Consider the following 20,702-nt stretch of genomic DNA (forward strand, 5'->3'; position numbering starts at 1 on the left):
AGTTCCAGTCCTGAGGCCGAGGAGACTGAAACAGGAAGATCTCCAGGAATTGTTGGCCAGCCAGTCTAGGTACTTCAGCAAGCTCCAGGTATTCAGTGAGAGACCCCTCTAAAAATATAATAACGTGAAGAGCAATTGAGGAAGACACCCTGTGTTGATCTCTGTCTTTCATGTATGTATGTACACACACACACACACACACACACAATGCATTAAACAAAGAATCAAAGGTACTGGTTTTAGTTTATAACTTACTCTCCTAAATATCTTCTTTGAATCTAAAATGGAAAAGATGAAGCTTTTGAACTTGATGGAATTTTCAAATTAATGCATTAAAATAAATCCTTGGGAGTGATGCTAAAAGCTCTTTGCTGAGGCAAAGCAACATGAACACACATAAACATACACACACACACACACACACACACACACAGAGGTACAAAGTCAGGTGGTTTAATTAATATTTTAATTAAAATCATAGCTGCAGGTTGAAGACTTATTCTCATCAACATATCAGTCAAGATTTGGGAAAGAAAGGCAGGAGAAAGGAATTTGGGAAAAGTGTATTTCAGATTTTAAATCTGAGCAAAAGGATAGCCAAAGTGGAACTGTATAGTACAAGTGGCTCAAAAATGAAGTCTATGGCTCAGAGTTTGGCACACATGTGCACACACGCACACTTTCATATGCATCTGATTCTGTGAATAGCTCCACCACACTCACAATCCATTTAGTTACACACAGGCCCCGTTCCATCTGCATTGTTTAACAGCTCGCACCATGACAGCTGCATCCTGGCTTCATGGAGGAGTCAGAGTCATCCTAAGGGCCCTCTCCTGATATCTCCTAAAATGCTGAGTTCCCAACTAGATGGGTTGCTCAAGCTCTCCTCTTAACTAAGAAAGATACTATGATGCCCTTAGCCAAGGTTCTGGAATGGAGTAGAGTAGTTTCCCAACCAGATCTATCCTATTAAAAAAAAAAATAGAGCTCGCATGACTCCTGTGGTCTTTTCCTAATCCGCAGCCTGTACAAACAACTGAAAGTAATAAACATAATTTAAGTGCTATGTCTTTCCTAATTAAAATACACCCCAAAAGGGATTCCAAAGTTATTTTAGTCTGTGTGGCAGAAGAAGTTCCATTATACAAATCCAGGCTTCTAAACCAAGCCCAAGGGGAGGTGTGGCAGTGCATGTGTGTATCACATGAATGTAGCATAAGTTTGGGGGTGACACCAGGAATGAATAGCTGGCCCTGAACAGGTTAAAGGATCTGAATTTCCCATCAGCAACTGCTGACAGAGCCATTGGGAGTTGCTTTTGAGGTTCCTGTACCTGGTAAAGAATCCTGGAGTCTCTGACCTGGCCTTTTCTGGTGGTTCTGAAGAAACATACTTGAATGTTTTTTCCATGAGGGAATGCTGTCTGAGCTCTCTCAGGAGAGGCCCCACATGCTTGGCGACCCTCCTTGGAAACACTGGTTGCCAGCACAGCTGTATCAGTCTGGCTTCCCTGGAAAAGATGGAAGGCAGTCAGCAAGCCCTCTGCTCACCCAAGGGCTCCCTTCCAGGGACAATCCACACAGGAAACCAGTCCAGAGAGTAGGTTGATGACATGGAATAAGGAGGGAAAGAAGAGAAAGGACAACTCAGAAAATCAAGGCACTTTTTCAAAGCTTAAGCCACATTCTCTCTGAGGGTGGGTTTGGCTTTTCAAGGGCAACAGATTATTTCCGTGTGGGAGGACGGTTGGCGGAAGTCTAAAGATAATTTGGAACATGCTTTTTATTTTCACAGAATTCTTCTTATCACCTGGCCATGAACCCTCACTCTGACGCTATGAGTGTTTTTGAAATGTTTTGATAAATGTGTTGTTCCTTCCACCATATTGCTATTAGGGAGGAGGCAAAAGTTACATACATTATATAAAGGGTTAAGGGAGTGTCCTATTTAAAACTATAGGTGTGTCAGCTTTACATAGCTAGAGTCACCTAAGAGAGGAGTCTCAGCTGAGGGAGTGTCCCAGATCAGATTGGCCTGTAGAGGATTATCTTGACTGTTTATTGGTGTAGGAGAGCCCAGTCCACTGTGGGCAGCACCATTCCTTAGGCATGTCATCCTGGGTCATATAAGAAAAACTAGCCAACAAGTAGGTAGCATGAGCCAGCAGTATTTCTCCATGGCTTCTGCTTCAAGTTCCTGCTCAAGTTCTGCTTTGACTTTTCTCAATTGTGTACTGGGACCTAGAAGTATAAGCCAAATGAATCCTTTCCTTCCCCACACTGCTCTTGGTTAGAGTGTTTCATCACAACAGAAAGGAGACTAAAATAGTGAGAAAGACATGATGCTGCATGCCTGCATTTCCAGCGTTTGGGAGGTAGAGGCAGGAGCATCATGAGTTTAAGGATACCCAGGACTATACAGTGAGACCTCTCAGAGTAAAAAAGATAAAGGAATTCCCAGTTCATCGGGGAAAAGGGTGGCAGTAGTGCTTGTCGTTCTGAGGAGGTTTAGAACAACTTAGATCGTTTCAGTACCCGAGCTAAAGAGAGTCCTTGGTCCACCCGGGAGAGCTCCAAGGCAGCCAGCTAAGAGCTGGAAGGTGTCCAGATAAGTTGGCTTGAAGCCCTACATGCTAGTGTGTACAGATTCCAGTTGATGTAGGGGAACGCAGAAGCTGGAAGACATGAAGGACAAGAACAGGCTAGGTGATCAGGAAGGTGACTTCAGGATGCAGAGAGCCTACTCACGGAGTCAGGAAGACACATGAAGCTCAAATATCCCAGAAATTAGCACAGACCTGAGGCCAACATGTGCCTTGAAACTCCGACTCTCACTATCCTAGGACTGATACATCTGACCCCAACATGCAACCTTGAGAAAGAAGCTGAGGAGAGGGAGGGAGGAAGGGAGGGAGGGAGGGAGGGAGGGAGGGAGAGAGAGAGAGAGAGAGAGAGAGAGAGAGAGAGAGAGAGAGAGAGAGAGAGAGATCATGAACTTGTGTCCTTTGAGTTAATCTTCAAAGGGATTGTGTTGATAGGAAAAACCTATTTTAATTTAGAAAAGAAGAAATTACCTTTAATTGGACAATTAAGTTTTGAGAGACTGAAATAAAGAGGAAACCAAGCATAGATAGCTTGAGGAGATTCATTGACCCCCACATTTGAGTTGTTACGTACAATTCTTGACCTAAAGTCTGTCATACTAACCAGACGCAGCTGCAAACGTCATTTCCACGTGGGGTATCTTTTGTGAACTTTATATCAAATCAGAATAGATGGTATTATTTCTAGTTGGGGGGGGGCTCTGGAGGAGAAGGAGGGGATAAAGAGAGGGAATTCTCAGCCAGGGCAGGAATATTAGCCAAATTCAACAACATAGAAGAAAGCCATTTCAACAAAACAATGCCAGAGCTCGGTTTCCTATAGTTTCAACTGGGTGATTTCTGATGGGAAATCAATCCTATTGTCTCAGTCATGGGAAAGCACGACTGGTATTTAGTGGGTAAACACCGGGATGTGGATGAACATTCTGTGATCCTCAAGGCAGTCTCCCTAATAAATTGTCTTGGCCTGAAATGACAATAGTGTCAACATGGAGATATCTTCTACCATAGGACAGGAAGTTCTGAGCATAGAAAATGGCTCTCTCATTTCAGACTTAGGGAAACGGATGAGGACCAGAGCTAGTGAACTTAAAATTTAATAAGAAGGGGCTGGTGAGATGGCTCAGTGGGTAAGAGCACCCAACTGCTCTTCCGAAGGACCAGAGTTCAAATCCCAGCAACCACATGGTTGCTCACAACCATCTGTAACAAGATCTGACGCCCTCTTCTGGAGTGTCTGAAGACAGCTGCAGTGTACTTACATATAATAAATAAATAAATCTTTAAAATAAAAAAATTTAATAAGAAGCCCCCAGCAATACACCTCCTGGTCAGAGATATCGCCTTATTTGAATTTTGTTTCCAAACTTCTGCGGGGGTGTTAGAGATCTTGTCAGAGATTGGGTCCCCACAGCAGGGGAGTAGCCAGCATTGCACCGGAAGCAGCTAGCTTTTACAAAACCTCCTCTCCTCTGTCTGGTGGAATTATTTCTAGTAATGATGCAACTTTTTAAAAGTATTATTATTGGTTAGAAAGCCATGATTTGCTTCTTCTATCCAGTGTTGTTTAAAAAAAAAAATCAGGGCGGTAAAATAAATAAATTTAATAAATCAGAAAAAGAATAGTTATCACTGTGTTTTTACATTTCTACTAATTTTTGTTTGTGCGTTGTTTTCAAGGCAGTATTATCTCACCGTGTAGCAGATGCTGGTTGGAACTCATCGTAATCCTTCTGCCTCAGACTCTCAGGGAACAGAGATTACAGGCACGTAACACTACCAGAGTTCTCTTTATTAGTGTATTTTGTATGTATGCATGTGTTGCTATGTTTGTAACATGTGGGTGCATATGAATGTACATGTGTGTAGAGGCCAGAGGCCAACCTTCAGTACCTTTCTCCAGGAAGCATCTTTGTCTTCGGAGGCAGCCTCTCACTGGTACCCAAGGCTCACTGAGGAGGCTGACTGGCCATCGCACCCAGGGATCTTCCTGTCTGCTTCTCCAGGGCTGAGATCACACTTGTATTTTCTATGGGTGCCCGGAAAGAGCCCAGGTCTTGTTGTTGGCACAGTGTCCACGTTACTATAGATTTTTGTTTATACCTTAATACTGGTAAATTTGTTACCTCCTGACTGTCAGAATCAGACATTTTAGGGTATTCAGTCACCAACATGGCTCTTTTTCACAGCAAGCTTTCCTCATGGGTGGGCAACTGGAGAACGTTCAACAATTGAATTTCTGAAACTCTCTTTCACTTAAAGCAACAGGTTTACAAATAGGAATTTTCCAAAAAGAATTCGAATAATCATGTGTCTCTAAGATGGGCAGTGATTCATTTTTTTTAAATCCCATTTCCCAATAGGTTCCTCCAAATTACAACACTCCTGATGGCTCTGTTTTCCTTTGGGGTCTAGTCTAGCCGCATTCCAAGTTTCAACAACTAAAATTTTCCACTAACATACCTTCAGCAGACATTGCATAATTCCGATTGTATTCTGCAAATACTTGGATACATTCATTCTGAGAAAAGACGATGTGGTTGGATAATAAAGAATAGTAACATTATCTCATTTCAGATTACTGCACGTTAGTTAGGCATGGTGACACAGTCCAGTACTTCCGGCCCTTGGAACGTGGAGGCAGGACTACATAAGATTCTTTTCCCAGTTTGTTGTTGTGTTTCATGTGTGTGTGTGTGTGTGTGTGTGTGTGTGAAGTCTGTGAAGACTTCAGTGTCATCATGAGCTACATAATTAATTAAGAGCCAGTCTGGGGATATATGATATCCTATTTCAACAGGACAGAACAAACCACAAGTCACTTCTGAATAATAGGCCTCTTACTACCTATACTTAAGGCTGACCCATCCTACCACCAGCCTTTGGTGTGCACCTACTAAGGTGAATACTTGGTGTGCACCTACTAAGTGTGATCTCTTAAGGAGATGTTTTATTAGGGTTAGACTATACATGCCAAGAAGGTGTCAATAAATAAGAGTGCTCCAAGATAAGATTCTTTTCCCAGTTTGTTGTTGTGTTTCGTGTGTGTGTGTGTGTGTGTGTGTTTGCATGTGTACAAACACATGTGTATGAATGGATTTAGAGATCAGTGAGCAACGTCAGCTGTTGATCCTTAAGTCTAATCTACTTTGTGTTTGTTTGTTTGTTTGGCTGGTTGGTTTTTGAGACATGGTCTCTTGTTGTTCTGGGACTTGTCATGTAGTCTAGGAGGCTGGCCAAAGCGTCATGGGGAGCTGCTCATTCCCATTTCCCCGTGCTCTGAGATTGCAGGTACAGAATACCACATCCAGCTTTTTAAATTTTTATTTATTGTTTATTTTATCTATTTTGTAGTACATTCTGGGGGATCAAACTCAGGTCCTCAGTCTTGCAAGAAAAACACTTTACTAAGCCACCCCCACCCCATCCTTGGCTGTGTCTCCTTACTTAATTTTAGTCAAATAAACAAGATTTGTTGTGCTTCTTAAAAAAAAAAATCTTTGCAAATCAAATCTGTGCAAACACAGAAACACGGTTTTGTTGTTGTTATTGTTGGTTCCCCCCCCCCCGAAATGATGGCGCAATGAAGTAGTTAGGGTTAGATGTAACCCCAGTCTCAGGCATGGAGGCTCTATCATCAGAGATGCCTGGCATATTTTGGGCCATGCTACACTGTGAATAGATGCACTTAACTCCATACTAGAGGAGGTTAGTGACCCCCGGAGACCAACATAAACAGCCTTGAGCGGACATGGGGTGAAATTCTAAGGTGGGAGCAACCGCTGCCAACAGGGGACCCTTCAGGACAGTTCACAGAAAGTAATTCCAATTTATAACAAAGAGTGGGCAGGACTTAGATACTCGGAGCATACATTCCATCCTAGAAGAGAGTGGACAGAGAGATAAAGGTCCTCCTGTGCTCATTTCTCAGTCTGTAGAACAATAATCAGGTCACCTTTGTGCTTTGGGTCTAGTACAGGAAGCCAGCCAAAGGAGAGAAAGGACCCTGTGTTAAGCCCTTCAGGCTGGAAAGCGGAACGGTTGTCCCATGATTGTGTAGAGCTGGGCACAGCACTCTGCAAGTCGCCTTTCTTCACAAGCCCAGAGACTTCTCATCCAGAGAGTGAAGGAAACCGCTAACTGGAACACAGAAAGTGCACCTTCTGGTTCAAACATTATTTAATGATGCCAGGAGAGGCATTGAAATTGGAAAATTATACTGACTTCTCAGTGAATGGGTCTCAAAACCATGTCACGTACTTGAGATTACTGCCGGAGGGCCAGAAGGTCTCGGCTGCCATCTCGACTTTGCTCTTCCCCATCCTCTGCCTGGGGTCCTGAATCCCATCCTCACTTTCCCTGGGACCATTCCCACCCCATGTCCCTGGACAGTTATTCCCCTACACACAGTGGGAGGAAAGTATGAAAGCCAGGGAGCAGAGGAGAAAGGAAAAAAAAGGGAGATGAAAGACCATGATATTAAGAGGGAGAAGGCCTCTCAGCACACAAATATCTCAGATCCAAGGCTCCCACCGGGAGCTGGGAGGCCAAGGAATGGCTCCTCTTCTTTCTATACACCCACCTGTCTCCTCTTTCAAATTAGATCCTGCTACTTCTAAGAGTCATCTTCATTCAAAAGGATGAAAAGACTTTGGTCTTCTAAGAGCTCTTTCATGAGGCTCTTCTGTGTCTCCTCTTCTGCTTCGGTCTGTCTGTAGCTGTGGGAGAAGGTGACCTGGACGAAGGGTCTCAGGGTTCTCCAGTGCTGCCCGGTGAAGAGGCAGACAGCTGCAGACGCCAAGGGGTGTTGTCAGGAAGCTTTATCAAAGAACATTCATTTTGCCTGCAAAGTTCTGAGCAGAAAAATTAGGGAGAACTAGACGCCAGGTGAACGAGGTTCATTTTGGGAAAGGTAGGCCTGTCTCCAATGGAGTCAGCCCCAAACTGTCATCTCCTTGGCAAATCATACTCTCCCATTTCAGGGGTAGTGGGTGGAAAAAGCTCTGGGGTGCAGGCTAGGGAACTGGCAAACTGCTTTAGGCATTCATTCTCTAGATTATTTAGTTATGGCTGAGGACATCAGAGTATGTGCTCAGAGGGCTGGGAATGACAAGTGCATTCCTCCAAGCCACAGGGAATGAGGCCGGGTCAGGATGCACCCCTTTAGGAAGAAAGAGATGTCAGGTCGCATTGCCACACAAGTCCGTCCCACTCCTCAGACCTCCGGTCAAGGCTTTCCTTTGAAACCTATTTCTTTGTTCTGCTCTGCTTACTGCCCAGGGGTCCTGGGAGGACCATGCAGAAAACCAGGTGAAAGAATGTTTATCTTTTGCAGGTCTATTCAGTCATGGTGGGATCCTCAACATAAGGAAGGTAGCAAGCAATCTCCCTCTCCCCCAGTGCCACTTCCTCAATAGCGGTTCATGGGAAGACCTTCTACTCCCCCTCTCTTCTTCCACCCCTTCCCAAGCCATGAAACCCTAAGTGAAAAGATGACTGATTTCTGGGGAATGAAACCGGATTGTATCTGTGCCTTGTGACTCATGCTCCAAGTCCACCCTCTACTTCCAAGGAAAACTGCACAGTTCCCAATTGGCTAGTAGGTTCAAGCATAGGGCACACTGGTATCCGGTCTTTTATATCTGGAAATTCAGTTCCAGAAGTGGTTTGGTGGTGGGGGTGGGGGTCTTTCTAGAAGAGGCTTTGGGGACTGCACTCTGCACGGAGAGGTTACAGAGCTGAAACGAAAATATGTTAGCAAAAACAAAACAAACAAACAAACCCCCCAAAACCTCAATCCACATTCTGCTTACTTGCATTATATAAATTGGGGTGCCTTTGGGGATGATGGGGTAGGAATGTCTCCAGCGCTTTCATTGCCACTTTGTCTTGGGGTGGGTGTGGAAGGCCACGTGATGATCATTAGGAAGCCATCTTTGTTATTTTGCCAGTTATTACAATAAAATATTTGGACAATAGCTACTTAGGCAGGAAGGGTTTATTACTATCACAAGGTCAGCCTTCAGTCTACCTACCGTGGTAGGACATTCACTGGAGCGTGGGGCAACTGGCCACATTGTATCCATAGTCAAGAAATGGAGAGTGATACATGCTTGCTCAGGCCGTAGTTCAGGGTCCCATCCCATGGAATACTGCTACCTTAGATGAGTCTTCCATCTCAACTAACCTAATTAAGGCATCCCTCCCAGGTGTGCCCGGAGACTCACCTCCCAGATGATTGATTCTAAGTCATCAAATTGACGGTTGACATTAACCATCACAGAGGTGTTCTGGGTTACTTTTCTCATTGAGGTGACCAGATAGATAGCATATACATACATATACGTACACACACACACACACACACACACACACACACACATACATACATATACACACACACACACACACACACTTACAGAAGGTAACAATTATTTTGGCTGATGACTGCAGAGCATTTGGCCCATGGTCATTTGGTCCTTGTGATACGGCAGGAGGAGCACGTGGCAGAGACAGGTAGGACGGGGTTGGGGGATGATGCGGAGGTGGAAATAGAACTCCCAAGCATCCATCCTAGGGTTGTATATCCCCCCCCCCCCCAGGTCTCATCACCAAGAGGTTTTGAAACCTCCAAGCGTAGCATCACCAGCTGGTGACCAAATTCAAACCATTAGCCTGTGATGGGCATTACATGGTCGAATCAATACAGGTATGGATACCAGCTGGGCTATTAATCCACTTCCTGTTCTCTGTTACAGTTGAGAGAGAAGCCTTACAAGGGGATTTAGCCTGAGGGACAGAGTGACTAAATGGGCTCTCTGTTTCCTTGTATCCTTCCTGCTAGTCATTTGATTTTCAAAGGCCAGAGAGAGGACACTAATCCTGAGCCAGTTCGTTCTAGAAGCTTCTTATCTATCAAGTGGAATGTCCAAAGAGGTGGGGGCTGGACAGTATGAGTAGTGAGTAACCCATCTTGGCTGGGGATTTATATATCTGCCAAGTGGTGTGTGTGTGTGTGTGTGTGTGTGTGTGTGTGTGTGTGTGTGTGTGTGTTACCAGCTAGCCAGAACTGGTTGTAAGGAACTGAAACCCTGTCAAATTAGCTGCTGTCCAAAAGGTGGGGCTGGAGAGGGCAATTATGGGGCTAAGTGTTGCATTGACTTTCTGGGAATTTGAACTTTGAGGCAGTGGGAAGGTGAAGACCTGGGAAGTCCGAGGACTTAGAAGGAACACAAAGGCCTTCAGGCATCTGCCGTTTGCTCCTGCACTGGTTGGTCAACTCAGCATTCGAGGAACACTTGGCAAACCTGAGTGTGCACAGAGATTAGCTTACTTTAACCAGCTGTCAAATTGGTAGACCTGTTGGAGAACAAAGAATTCCCAAGGAGTGCATGTACAAGGACCAAATTTAAAGACGTTCTTGCAACCTTTATATGTAATCTCTTTCCTGTAAATGGACCTGCTTGAGGAAGTACTGAATGAAGTCTCAAGTTGGATGTTGCTCTTGTGTGCTGTGTAGTTGGTTCTGGGACAGTTGGGTCCCCACTACATGCATACAGACTTTCCCCTCTTCATCATTGCCTATAGATACATCTACTTACATAACATTTTACACTGCGGTAGGTAGAGGCACCTCAGAGGTGACTTATAGCATCAGTTAGACTTAATAGGCTACATGGCAACACCGTACCATTTTATATATAGAACTTGAGTGTCACCAATTTTTTTGGTCACTGCTGAGGTTCTGGGACCATTCCCTTTTAGATCTTGAGGGTCATCTGAGCTTGTTCATATGCGGGAGTTAGCTGGGAGCATTAAAATATTGAGATTTCTGGGTCCCAACTCAAATCAGCTTCTAATTGCTTGATCTGTGCCCCTATAATAAGTCCTTGGGTTATTTTGTTTACCCAACAAGAACATAGATCCAGACTAGCTTCTGAGCTGTCTGTCTATAAGGCACATATTTAACAGATCAGTAGTGACCTCTGTCACTTCCATCTTTAAGAACACTTTTTAACTTTTATTTTTACTTTTTTTATTTTATATGTACTGGTAAGTTTTGGTTGTATAAATGTCTGCACCTACAAAGGTCAGAAGAGGGTACCAGATCCCCTGGAATTGGAGGCAGTTGTGGACTGCCATGGTGGATGTTGGGAATCAAACCTGGGTCCTCTGGAAAAGCAGCCAGTGCTCTTAACCTCTGAGTCAGCTCTCCATCACCCTAGGTAGGCTTCTTAACTTGCCTAGTTGGCAATTCCTGTCATTTCCTGTTGTATAACAATCGTAACTTCATTGTATGCTTTTCTATTATTTTAGGACTAAAATATTCCATGTGTGTAGTGAAGTACTTTGTATGTAAATTATCAATAAATGATACTTTATTACTAATTAGACAGCATAATTATAATCTATGCAAACCTCTGTAAATGGTCTCTCAGTTATGGTGACAGAAACAAAATCAATTGGTAGCCAGCTGGTCACAAGAAAAATACATGAAAAAAGGAAAAAAAATCAGTTTATTAAACATTTAGAAGAACAAATGAAGTTTTGGACTTGACAGCATAAATACCAGCAATATCATGGTGTACAATTACACTAACCTCTTGTTAACTTGAACCTGTTTAACAGATGCAATCTTTGTGGTGTTGTCGAAAGGATAATACCTAATTGTTATGTCTGGTGAGGTGCTAAAAAAAAATGACAGATTTTATGTCTCCACTTAAACATCCATACACAAACACACATTCCCCAACACAGATTTTGGCAAAAATGCATTAACTGTAGTTACTAAAAAAATTCAGTCCATCAAGACCTACACATTTTGTTCATTTATTATTGACACTGATTTTTACCAAACATCTGGAGTTGAATTTGGCTTCCCCAGAGGGATGTACTCAGTAGGAACCAAATGCAATCAGAGCCAGAGAAGAAGGTATGTACCCCAGGGAGGGAGGGCATCTCACCTCAGCTTAGTCAGCTGCAGGAAACCAAGCCCGGCCGGTGGGGACAAGCCACACACAGAGAGAGCTGTCTGAGATCCACAGGCAGAGGCCTGAGGATCTCACTATTTAACTCTGAGGAAGTTTGGAGTTTTTCTAAAGGAATGCTAAGGGCAAAAGTGAACGAACTTTTAGAAAGAGCAAAGTATTCCTTGTATTTTACACAACATCAGTTGTTTCATCCTTGGGCAGGAGAGACATTGCCACTTAACAACTCACTGCAGGTCATCCAGACCCGAGGCTGTAGCCCTTTCGAAGGTATGTGTAAATTCCCACAGTAAGCTAATGGGTTAGAAGGAACCTCTGGGTTCTTCTATCTGGCTTCCCCCTCACCCGGTGACTGAGTCCCATCATGCCCTTCTCAAACATAGGGCCATTCTTCTCCTTCTTCTTCAAAGGATGGTCCCTTCAAGGCCTGTTCTATTTAGAGACAAAAGCCTGGCCCAGCCATGCCTGATGTGGTTTGTGAATGACCCAAAGCACCAGTCCCTCTAGAGTTGGAGACTGTCATCCAAAGCCCTCCCAGCCCCTCAGGGGAGCATCAGCAGAGATTCCTGATTCCTTTTTTTTTTTAAAAAAAAACAAACTTTCTTTGAGAATCCACGTGACTAATGAAAAGACATGACCTGACCAGGAAGTGCTTTGCATCTGAATGGCAGGGCATGCACCATTTCGGATGCATTTGGAATGATCAAATAATTAACCATGGAAAGATGCCTACCTTGCAATGGTGACAGTTGACAATGGGACTTCCTAATGGCTATGGACTGCTGCAGTCATCCGACCCTGGGTCCTAGCTTCTCAGGACATTGAATGGCTTTTCCTCATCTAGTTAATGTCCAGGGGCAAAGAGAAGTCAGCCTGGGGGTGGGGGACTGATAATTATACAGATAAGGCACCTGTGGAGATTCCAAAGTCTTGAGTTTTTTGTTTTGTTTTGTTTTGAATGAGGTAGGTTTTCTAAAAAAACCTTTCCTGGTATACAAAAGAATAAGTTTTATTATGATCTTTTTATAGCTTCTGCAGAAAACATTTGTGATGTTCATTTGGTAAAAACAATTCCAAGAAAGGCCAGGTATGCTTTTCTTCAGCGACTACTGGATGGTTCCATGTGTTTGGGTGGGTCACAGTGCAACCCTTGAACACTTCTCTCCTTAAGTATTCATCTTTGCCCTGGTGAACACTGTCACTGAACAGCTCTGCAATCACCCTCTTTATCTTCAAAAAGCCCAACCCTTTGTTGTCCCATGGCTATTACTGAATTATCTCTTATTCAGTTCTATACAACATGGGTGAAGCATTTTTTTTTTTTAATCAGTAAATTTGCTTGCAAAATGTATTTTAATTCTCCCACTCTCATCTCTCACCATGATCTACAGCTTGGAATAAAACAGGAATCTGAGAAGAAACCCTCCAGGTCTCGTTTTTTCCAGAACTGTGACACTAAACAGAGGAGTGGCTGAGGGAGTAAGGAGGGTATCACTGGATCCTCAGAGAATTCAGATACCGTGGAGGCAGGAGACCGGAAAACATCCATGGATGAAAGGGGATTTTAATCGAGCACAAAAATGTGCCTTTGAAGAAACAGCAGACTCTCTTGACATTATACAACTCAGTGAAACAAAATAACAGCCATCTTTAAAGTCAAAACAGCCATCAAACTCTAAGCCATACACATAGCACCGAGGTCAACCTTACACCGCATGAGATAGATACACAGGCCGAGAGAGAGCAAAATTATCTGGGGCTCTGGCAACCACACTCCATTCCAGCGACTCAGAATCCTGAAGTGAGCATTTATGTGGCAGATGCTTTTCCTAAAAAACACTGTATCATCCAATAAATATTTGACTAAAACCTGCTTTGTGCTTTTGGGTGACGTTAACTGACTTCCTTCTGAGACCTAATAAGAAACAAGAAAGTGTTGGAGCAGGAGTCGTCACAGCAAGCCTCAGTATTGTCATAAAATTTTAATTTTAAGCAAAAAACATGCTGATGTGTCAGTAATAGGTTTAAAATATTAAAGACTTCAAAAGCCCCAAGCACTCCTCGGAACAGCATTGGTGAATATATATCTTTGCTATATAATTTTAAAACACGGAATAGTTTTCCTTTTTTTCTCTTTTCTATATATAATATATGTCTTCCAAAATACATTGTCAGTATTTATATCTGAAAAATACTGTACAAAAAAAGAACTTCCTATAATTACTCTGTATAAACATTAAACGATTTAATAATCTCTCCTTTTGGTCTATAGTAAACATTTAAATTGATTGGAGAAACCACAGTTTGTGACAACACCATCCCATTCCGAGATACACCAGTGTCTTTTACATTCATTTGTTTTTTCAGAAGTCCACTTGATAGGCGCACATATGTTCAAAAGCAAACAGAGGATGAGAAACACGGGCTCCAGAATCATTCATTTGTGAGGCATTCAAAAGGACACCACGGGGGGGCGGGGGGGGTCAAGGGAGGGCTTTACAAAACATCAACTTTTCAACTTAATTAACTGATTTCTAAAAACAGCACAATATCGTCCCCAAAAAATATATATTACAAAACAAAGTGGGTGAACTGAATCTTAAGTCAATCGTATTGAATATCAAGAGGGAAATGGAGAAAGTGAATGGGCTAGAAAAGTGGGAATGGGCTGGGTGTGGGAAGGGGAGACGCAAGACGAAGCACACCGTGGCAAAGGCTTCTCCAAGATGCATTATTATTATTATTATTATATTTTTGGCGTACATACTGATAAATTAACCCCTCATTCTTAGGCCTTCCATTGCCCTCTGCTTCCCTGTCCTGAGAATATTCTGGGCATGCGCAAATGCATTACTTTATTTTTGAGTTTTTTTTTTTTTTTTTTTTTAAAAGACAGTGAAATTCCTAGGTAGGGAAAATTTTCCTACGTCCACTAGTTAATACTCAGGCAGCATGCTCTAGCGTACACTAGGATTATTGCTTTAGGTACAGACGGTGCAAAACACACTCTGTGTTCTATAATGGTACTTACTTATCTGGGGTTGGTGGAATTAAAAGGAAACTTAGCAGGTAGCAGTAAGTAAATGTGGGAACCTACTAAATCTAAACAGCACTTTAAATTTGAAGACAAGTATCACCAAAACTGAAAGGAAAACGAGAACGGGTAGGGAAGAAAAAGGGAAGGGAAGTGGGGCAACCTATGAAGGGATTCAGCTGCAGCGTAGTGCTAGGGTATGCTGCGCACCTTTTTAGCATGGTAATTCATGGTTGAAACAGAAACAAGAGCTTATGGTCTTGATGACAGATCCAGGGCCCTGCTTCCTGAAGCCACACAGACCCTGGCCAAGTAAGATCACTAGAACACGGAGCAAGGCAGAAAGGGGTGGGAGGGAAGAAGGAAGGGGAGGAAACCCCGTGGGAGTCTCCAGGGTTGAATAAAAAACATGGCACCTTTCTTGTTTGGAACTAAAAGACAACAAGAGGACTATCTTTAAACGACAAGTGTGAAGGAAGACACACAGACACACGCTCACACATGCACGCCCCTGACCACACATGGGACCATAAGCACACATACACACACACACACACAAACATACACACGCACAGATGCACACCAAACTATGAGTCAGTTGCGTTTATGCCTCTGGTAAAGTGCTGATGTCAGAAAGGTTGGTTTGGGTGTGGTGCTACCAGACAGGAAACAAGCTGTCCATCTATTCAAAAGCCAGCCCACAAAAATGCCATCCTACAGGGGCCCGTGCCTGGCCTCGTACTTGGCAAGTATGTTCTTGCATTTGCCCAGCTCCTTCCTTAAATCAGCCACCTCCTGGCGGAGGGCCGAGTTCTCCTTCTCCAGGAATGAGGCCCGGATTGCGATCTGGTTCTCCTTCAGCCGCCGGGCATCACGGGAGCGCTTGGCCGCCATGTTGTTCTTTCTGCGCCTCGCCCAGTACTTGTCATCCTGCTCATTAGTTACAGAAGGAAAAAGAAACAAGATATTAGGTTTCAGCAGCACTGGGTGGCAGCCAGGGGTGTGCTGAGACACCAGCCTGGGTTTCTTCATTTCTGTCTCCTTCCTTTACAGCTTCTACACGTCTGAGGGTATGGTCTGCCAGCCATGGATTCAGTCCTAGAGAAAGGACCAACCTGTCGCAACAGGCTTTGCCCAACACAGTTGTGTGCCAGTACAGGAGAGCGAAGAGTTCAACTGAATGTCAAAGGCTCACCACACTCCCTAAATTCCATTCCAATTTTCTTCACTTTCTTTGTTGAACTTTTTTTTTTTAACTTATTTCAATCCTATGAGTACACATGTAGCTTTCTCTAAGTTGGGGCTGTGTCACTGTAAGGCAATATGGTACTATCTCCCAATAATAGACACATATAAATTTTAAATTAACTAAGATAAAGTCTTAACATAGCCCAGGCTGGTCTTAAACTTACTATGTAGCCAAGGGTGGTCTTGAACTCCTGATCCTCCTGCCATTACCTCCTTAGCACTACCATGCCAAGTCTCTCTACAATCTATCTTAATGAATATGTGGATGTAGCAACTCCACCTCTATGATTTCATCTCGCATTCTCCATGTTCATAGACACAGATACATCCTTTGTTATAAAATTATTTGCAAAAGTCAAAATGAGAAAAACTAATCATCTATAGTAGAGTTGATAACTATATCATCATAGTCACATGAGATATATGCTGAAGATTTTAAAAATAAAGACCTGAGATGGGGTGGGGGACTGCAAAGATGTGTGTGACGCCCTGTGATATGTGTAGAAACGACAGCTATCTGCTGGAGAACATGCATGTTCATCACAGTTTGATTAACATTATACTTTACTAATACAGAGATGGCCAGATGGATTTATAGTGGCTAATATAGGTCCCACCATAAAGGGGACCAAACAAGTAAAGCAACACACACAAGGAGGCTCACCCACCCTTTTAGTTTATATCCTGAGCTATCAGAATGTCACATAAGGGCTATGTACACTTCAGTAATTGAAAACAGAAATTAAAAAATATATTGGCTTTCATTACTCAATGTACTCCTACCAATGGCTAACTAAATTTAAATAATGTATTCTAATTTCCTGCGTAACTACTTGCTGGGTTTCAATTACCCTATCTGGAATTCCCATATCTTCCTCCACCATTGCTCCCCCTACCAAAAGAAAGGAAAGTTCCCTAGGTGGACTGTGGGGGATCTTTTGGATGTTCTTGATCCATGGAGGGGACGGTGCCAAACAGAATTTTTGCCAACTCCTTTTGTATCATCAACTTGCTCCAGCAAATATCTCTGCCTTAGAAAAGCTGATACTTTAGTTCATATCGCCTAGAATAGGTAGGCGAGGCTAATCCCTCCCCTCTCTCAAGATGCCAAGGACAGTTGGCACTGGAGGAAGTCACTCATGTGGGTGAAGCTCAAAGGTTGCAAAAAAAAAAGTTCAGGATCAGCGGTCTGCCTCTTTACCTGTCCACTCTTCTCGGCAGACATGCACCTTGTGTGAGGAGCATGTGTGAGATGGAAAGTGTGTGAACACACTTCCTGCCTGCTGGTCACAAGACTGTCCTTTGTTCATAAAGTGCCTCAAGATTTCTATACATTTCATAATGTGTAACGGGATCAAAAGGGTATCTTTGTAATAGCTGGGTTGCGAATTCTTCTTAGGGAGGAGGGAGCCCTTGGGGGAATGCCTGGGTGAGCTTGCTGTGGTTGTTAATAGAATTTGCTGTTTGTGCTTCTCAAAGCTCATGGGAAGGGCAGAAAGGGAGGATGACTGGGAGGTCCTGGGAAACCTAGTGACATCACATAATGGAGGTATCTGCACAGCAGTGAAGTATCCAGCTCTGATGGAGGCTCTTTGTGGGACCTGGGTGTCCTCCTCCATCCTGTCCCCCTTTATAGTATCAGGAAGCCTACCACACTTGTCAATATGCCCAGGAGTATGGTTTCCAAGAACGTTCTACTGAAGGGCTGCGTCCGAATGGGTCAGAGCCAACGCTCAAGGCACATGAGGGCAGGAGGTGAGGCTATACATGAGCACAGCCTTGGGAAGTGGTACAATGGCTCTGGTGTTCTGTGACAATTCTGACCATGTCGTTAAGGACCAAGGAGTCACCAACTGACCGTAATGTAACAACTAACTCTTCTCACTCAGTTCTCATTGGGAGTTTTGGCTCAGGCTTCTTATCACTTGTACAGTGCCTTCCCTCCAGCCTCACCTGCTCAAATGTGCGGATGAGCTAGCAAAAGACTCTTAAATAGGAGGGAAGCAAAGAACAGAGCTGTAGGAAAGGATGGAGAAAATGAGAATGATGGAAGAAAGGATATCCTGGTCTAGAAGCACCAGCTTGCCTCCTTTCGTCTTTTTGATTGGAGATAGGGAGGCAAAGGGAATGATGAGCTTGACACTGGATCCATCCTGAACCTGCCCAGAGCTAATTCCCTCTGGCTTCCCAGTGACCTTCACTCAGGGACCCACTCATCACCTACCTCTAACAGAGGACACTCCCCTTTGCTCTACAGACTAGAATTTCTACGAGATCAAGGGTGGTGCTGATGTTGGCAAACACTAGCATCCCCTGAGCCCCTGAAAGATGTTTGCCAAGTGAATGAATGACCCTTAAGAGTGGTAAGAAATAAATGTGATGTGCATTATCAGCAAGGAATCCCTGTATGTCCTTATTTAGGTCTCCCTCAGTCTATATGCTAACCCAGAAGGCCAGCTTCAGAGAAAAAGCTCAGGACCTGTGGGGAACGGCATTCTTGGTAGGTTCCACCCGACTCTATTTCTGGTTAACTTGTCATTCAGTGCTGAGAGCCACACACACCCTGTCTCCCACCCGCCCCGGGCTCGGTCCTCTCTGCTGAAGGGAGAGACCCTTGCAGCTCTTTCTTCCTGCATCTCGACAGCTCCCGACTTGTGCTTTAAGATTTCACCTGCAATTGGAAACCACCTCTGAGGGCAGGCACATTGCAGGAGAAGATTCCTGCCAGTTACCACCATGGGGAAAGGGTAGGCTTAGCCATGGCAGCAGCGATACATATGATTCCAGCCCAGATGGTTCATCATGGCCTCTTTGCTGCCAAGAGTACACGGGCCATTAAGTGCGCTCACTCTTCAAACGCGCAAACTTGGAGGCTCTCTGAAGGTCTGGCTACAAGTTTAATCTACTCCTTGGTAGGGTCCTGTCAAACCACATCCCAGTCAAGAAGGGGCCCAGGATGCACAGGCTTCATGGTTTGGGTGAAGAGATAAAACTCTGAAATACACAGAATTAGACTGCTAAGAACTCAAGACCCTGGAAGACATCCAACGGCAAGAAGGTACTTATTCAGCTTAAACCTGATCCCATGGCCCCTTAGAGTCTAACCATCGAAGCCCCGAGAAGTTTGGTTTTCTGGTACATTTCCTGCAGGCTTTGGTTCTTAGAATGTCAGCTTTTGATTTGTTATGCAAGGGCCCCTTGTCTGGGTTACCACGCTATAGCGGCCTTTCTAGAACCTGTCTTCCTCTAAAAGTAAAGTTCACCTCCGTTCCCCTTTCTGCTTCTCCATATCCTCAACGGTGAAGTGACAATTCTGGAGTTCAGTCGTGACTCTCACCCATTTTGTAGCAATTAAGGAGTTCTCAGAGGTGAGGGTAACAGGCATGCTTTAGATCCTCTGGGTACATCTGCCTCTTGTATTCTTTCTGGATTAAAAAGGCGGAAAGACTGTCCTATGTTAGTTTATACGATGTCCCAAACTCTCATTTCCCTATGGAGCGTCTCTACACACGAATCCTACTGAGGGCTGGGCAATAGGAATCAGGTGTTAAGAAAGGGCTAACTATGGTTGATCCGAATACCTTGACTACATGCACTTGTCTATCGTTCTCAAGATTGCAAAGAAGCATAAACAGAAAACGTCCTATAAAATGGCTAATCATAAGTACTTCTGTGCTGGCAGAATTTCAGGAAGATTCTGCATCCTAAGGCAAATGAATCAGAATAAACAAAACAGGTGAATCTGTTTCCCGAAAAATGACATATCCCCTTCAACACAGTATAGGAAAAAAACCACCCAGAACTGCCTGTTTAGTTAATGTCAGATAATAGCAATGGATCCATCACATCTTGGTCACCCAGAGAGTCAGTAATATGCAAGGGGAAATTCAGACATGTTAGGTCCTTAAGGCACTAAGGGAAATGGTAGATCTCACTAACAACAATGAACACTGGACGTAAGCCTCAAAAAACTGAGGTCTAGTCCAAGCGCCCTTCTCAAGACATCTCCCCATCCCCCTTGCAACATTAAAAGAGCTGAGCCTGATGCATGGGCTCTCACGGGATCCCTTGCAGAGAGGAGCCAGTGTGCTTCCTTAGGGAATTCAACATCGCCCGAATAGTCTCCTGCTTCTCCTTAAGAATGGGTAGTATCAAGACATGAAAACACATTTCAGAAAACTCCTAGAGAGGAAGTACTGTGTCAAGAAGTCACGTGCCAACAAATATACTGGGAACTCTCAGGTCTTTTGTTCCGAGTGCGTACAGACTTCCAAAACCGCCTGTTTAGTTTCCCATGGTCCCGCTCTCCACTTGCCCATAGCCTGATTACCAGTTCCAATTTACCTTCAAATCATCGGGGATGAAGACTTTGCGAGCTTTCTTAATCATGGGCTGTGGCTTCAGCTCTTCCTCGGAGAACTTCCGTTTGCGAGGGTCGAACATTTCCTGCCCCGGGATGCTGGAGAGGGCAAGGTCTGCCGGGTCTGGTTCATACCCGACTGGTACCTGGATGGTGTCAGGGTCAATGGGACTCGGTGTGTTGCGGTTTGCTGGCAACAGCTGGCCTGGAAAAACACGGGAGTATTAACTTATGGTCAATTCTAAGGCCACCTAGGTCAGAGCCACTTAGCGATTCTCTAGGAGTGTTCGGAGTCTTTACTCCACTTATTTCTGACCTTCCTGCCTTTGGTCCTTATTCATCTTCATTGTTTTTCCAAGAACACAGCAGGCAGAACATGATTGACTAGTGTATTATCAGGCAAAACAAATACACATATGTACTTATTCACAAATAGGATGAAGAAAGTTTAAAACACACACACACACA

The 20,702-nt window shown here is 43.9% G+C and overlaps 1 protein-coding gene across 3 annotated transcripts in view; it reads right to left on the minus strand.

Annotated features, from left to right (window-relative positions):
• Positions 1–11,102: 11,102 nt before the first annotated feature.
• The window catches only part of Hlf (HLF transcription factor, PAR bZIP family member), a 52,696-nt gene continuing 43,096 nt past the window's right edge, over positions 11,103–20,702 (minus strand). For 2 of the 3 annotated variants that reach the window (XM_021212468.2, XM_021212469.2), the window contains exons 3-4: positions 20,219–20,439; positions 11,103–15,556 (exon numbers count right to left, since the gene is read on the minus strand). In XM_021212468.2, coding sequence (XP_021068127.1) covers positions 15,341–15,556; positions 20,219–20,439 — 437 coding nt within the window. In that variant the 3' untranslated portion in view covers positions 11,103–15,340. Of the gene's footprint in view, positions 15,560–20,218; positions 20,440–20,702 lie in introns of all 3 variants that reach the window. The other variant, XM_029546049.1, reaches the window with a different exon arrangement.

This window comes from Mus pahari, chromosome 14, assembly GCF_900095145.1.
Source record: "Mus pahari chromosome 14, PAHARI_EIJ_v1.1, whole genome shotgun sequence".
NCBI classification, from domain to species: domain Eukaryota; kingdom Metazoa; phylum Chordata; class Mammalia; order Rodentia; family Muridae; genus Mus; species Mus pahari.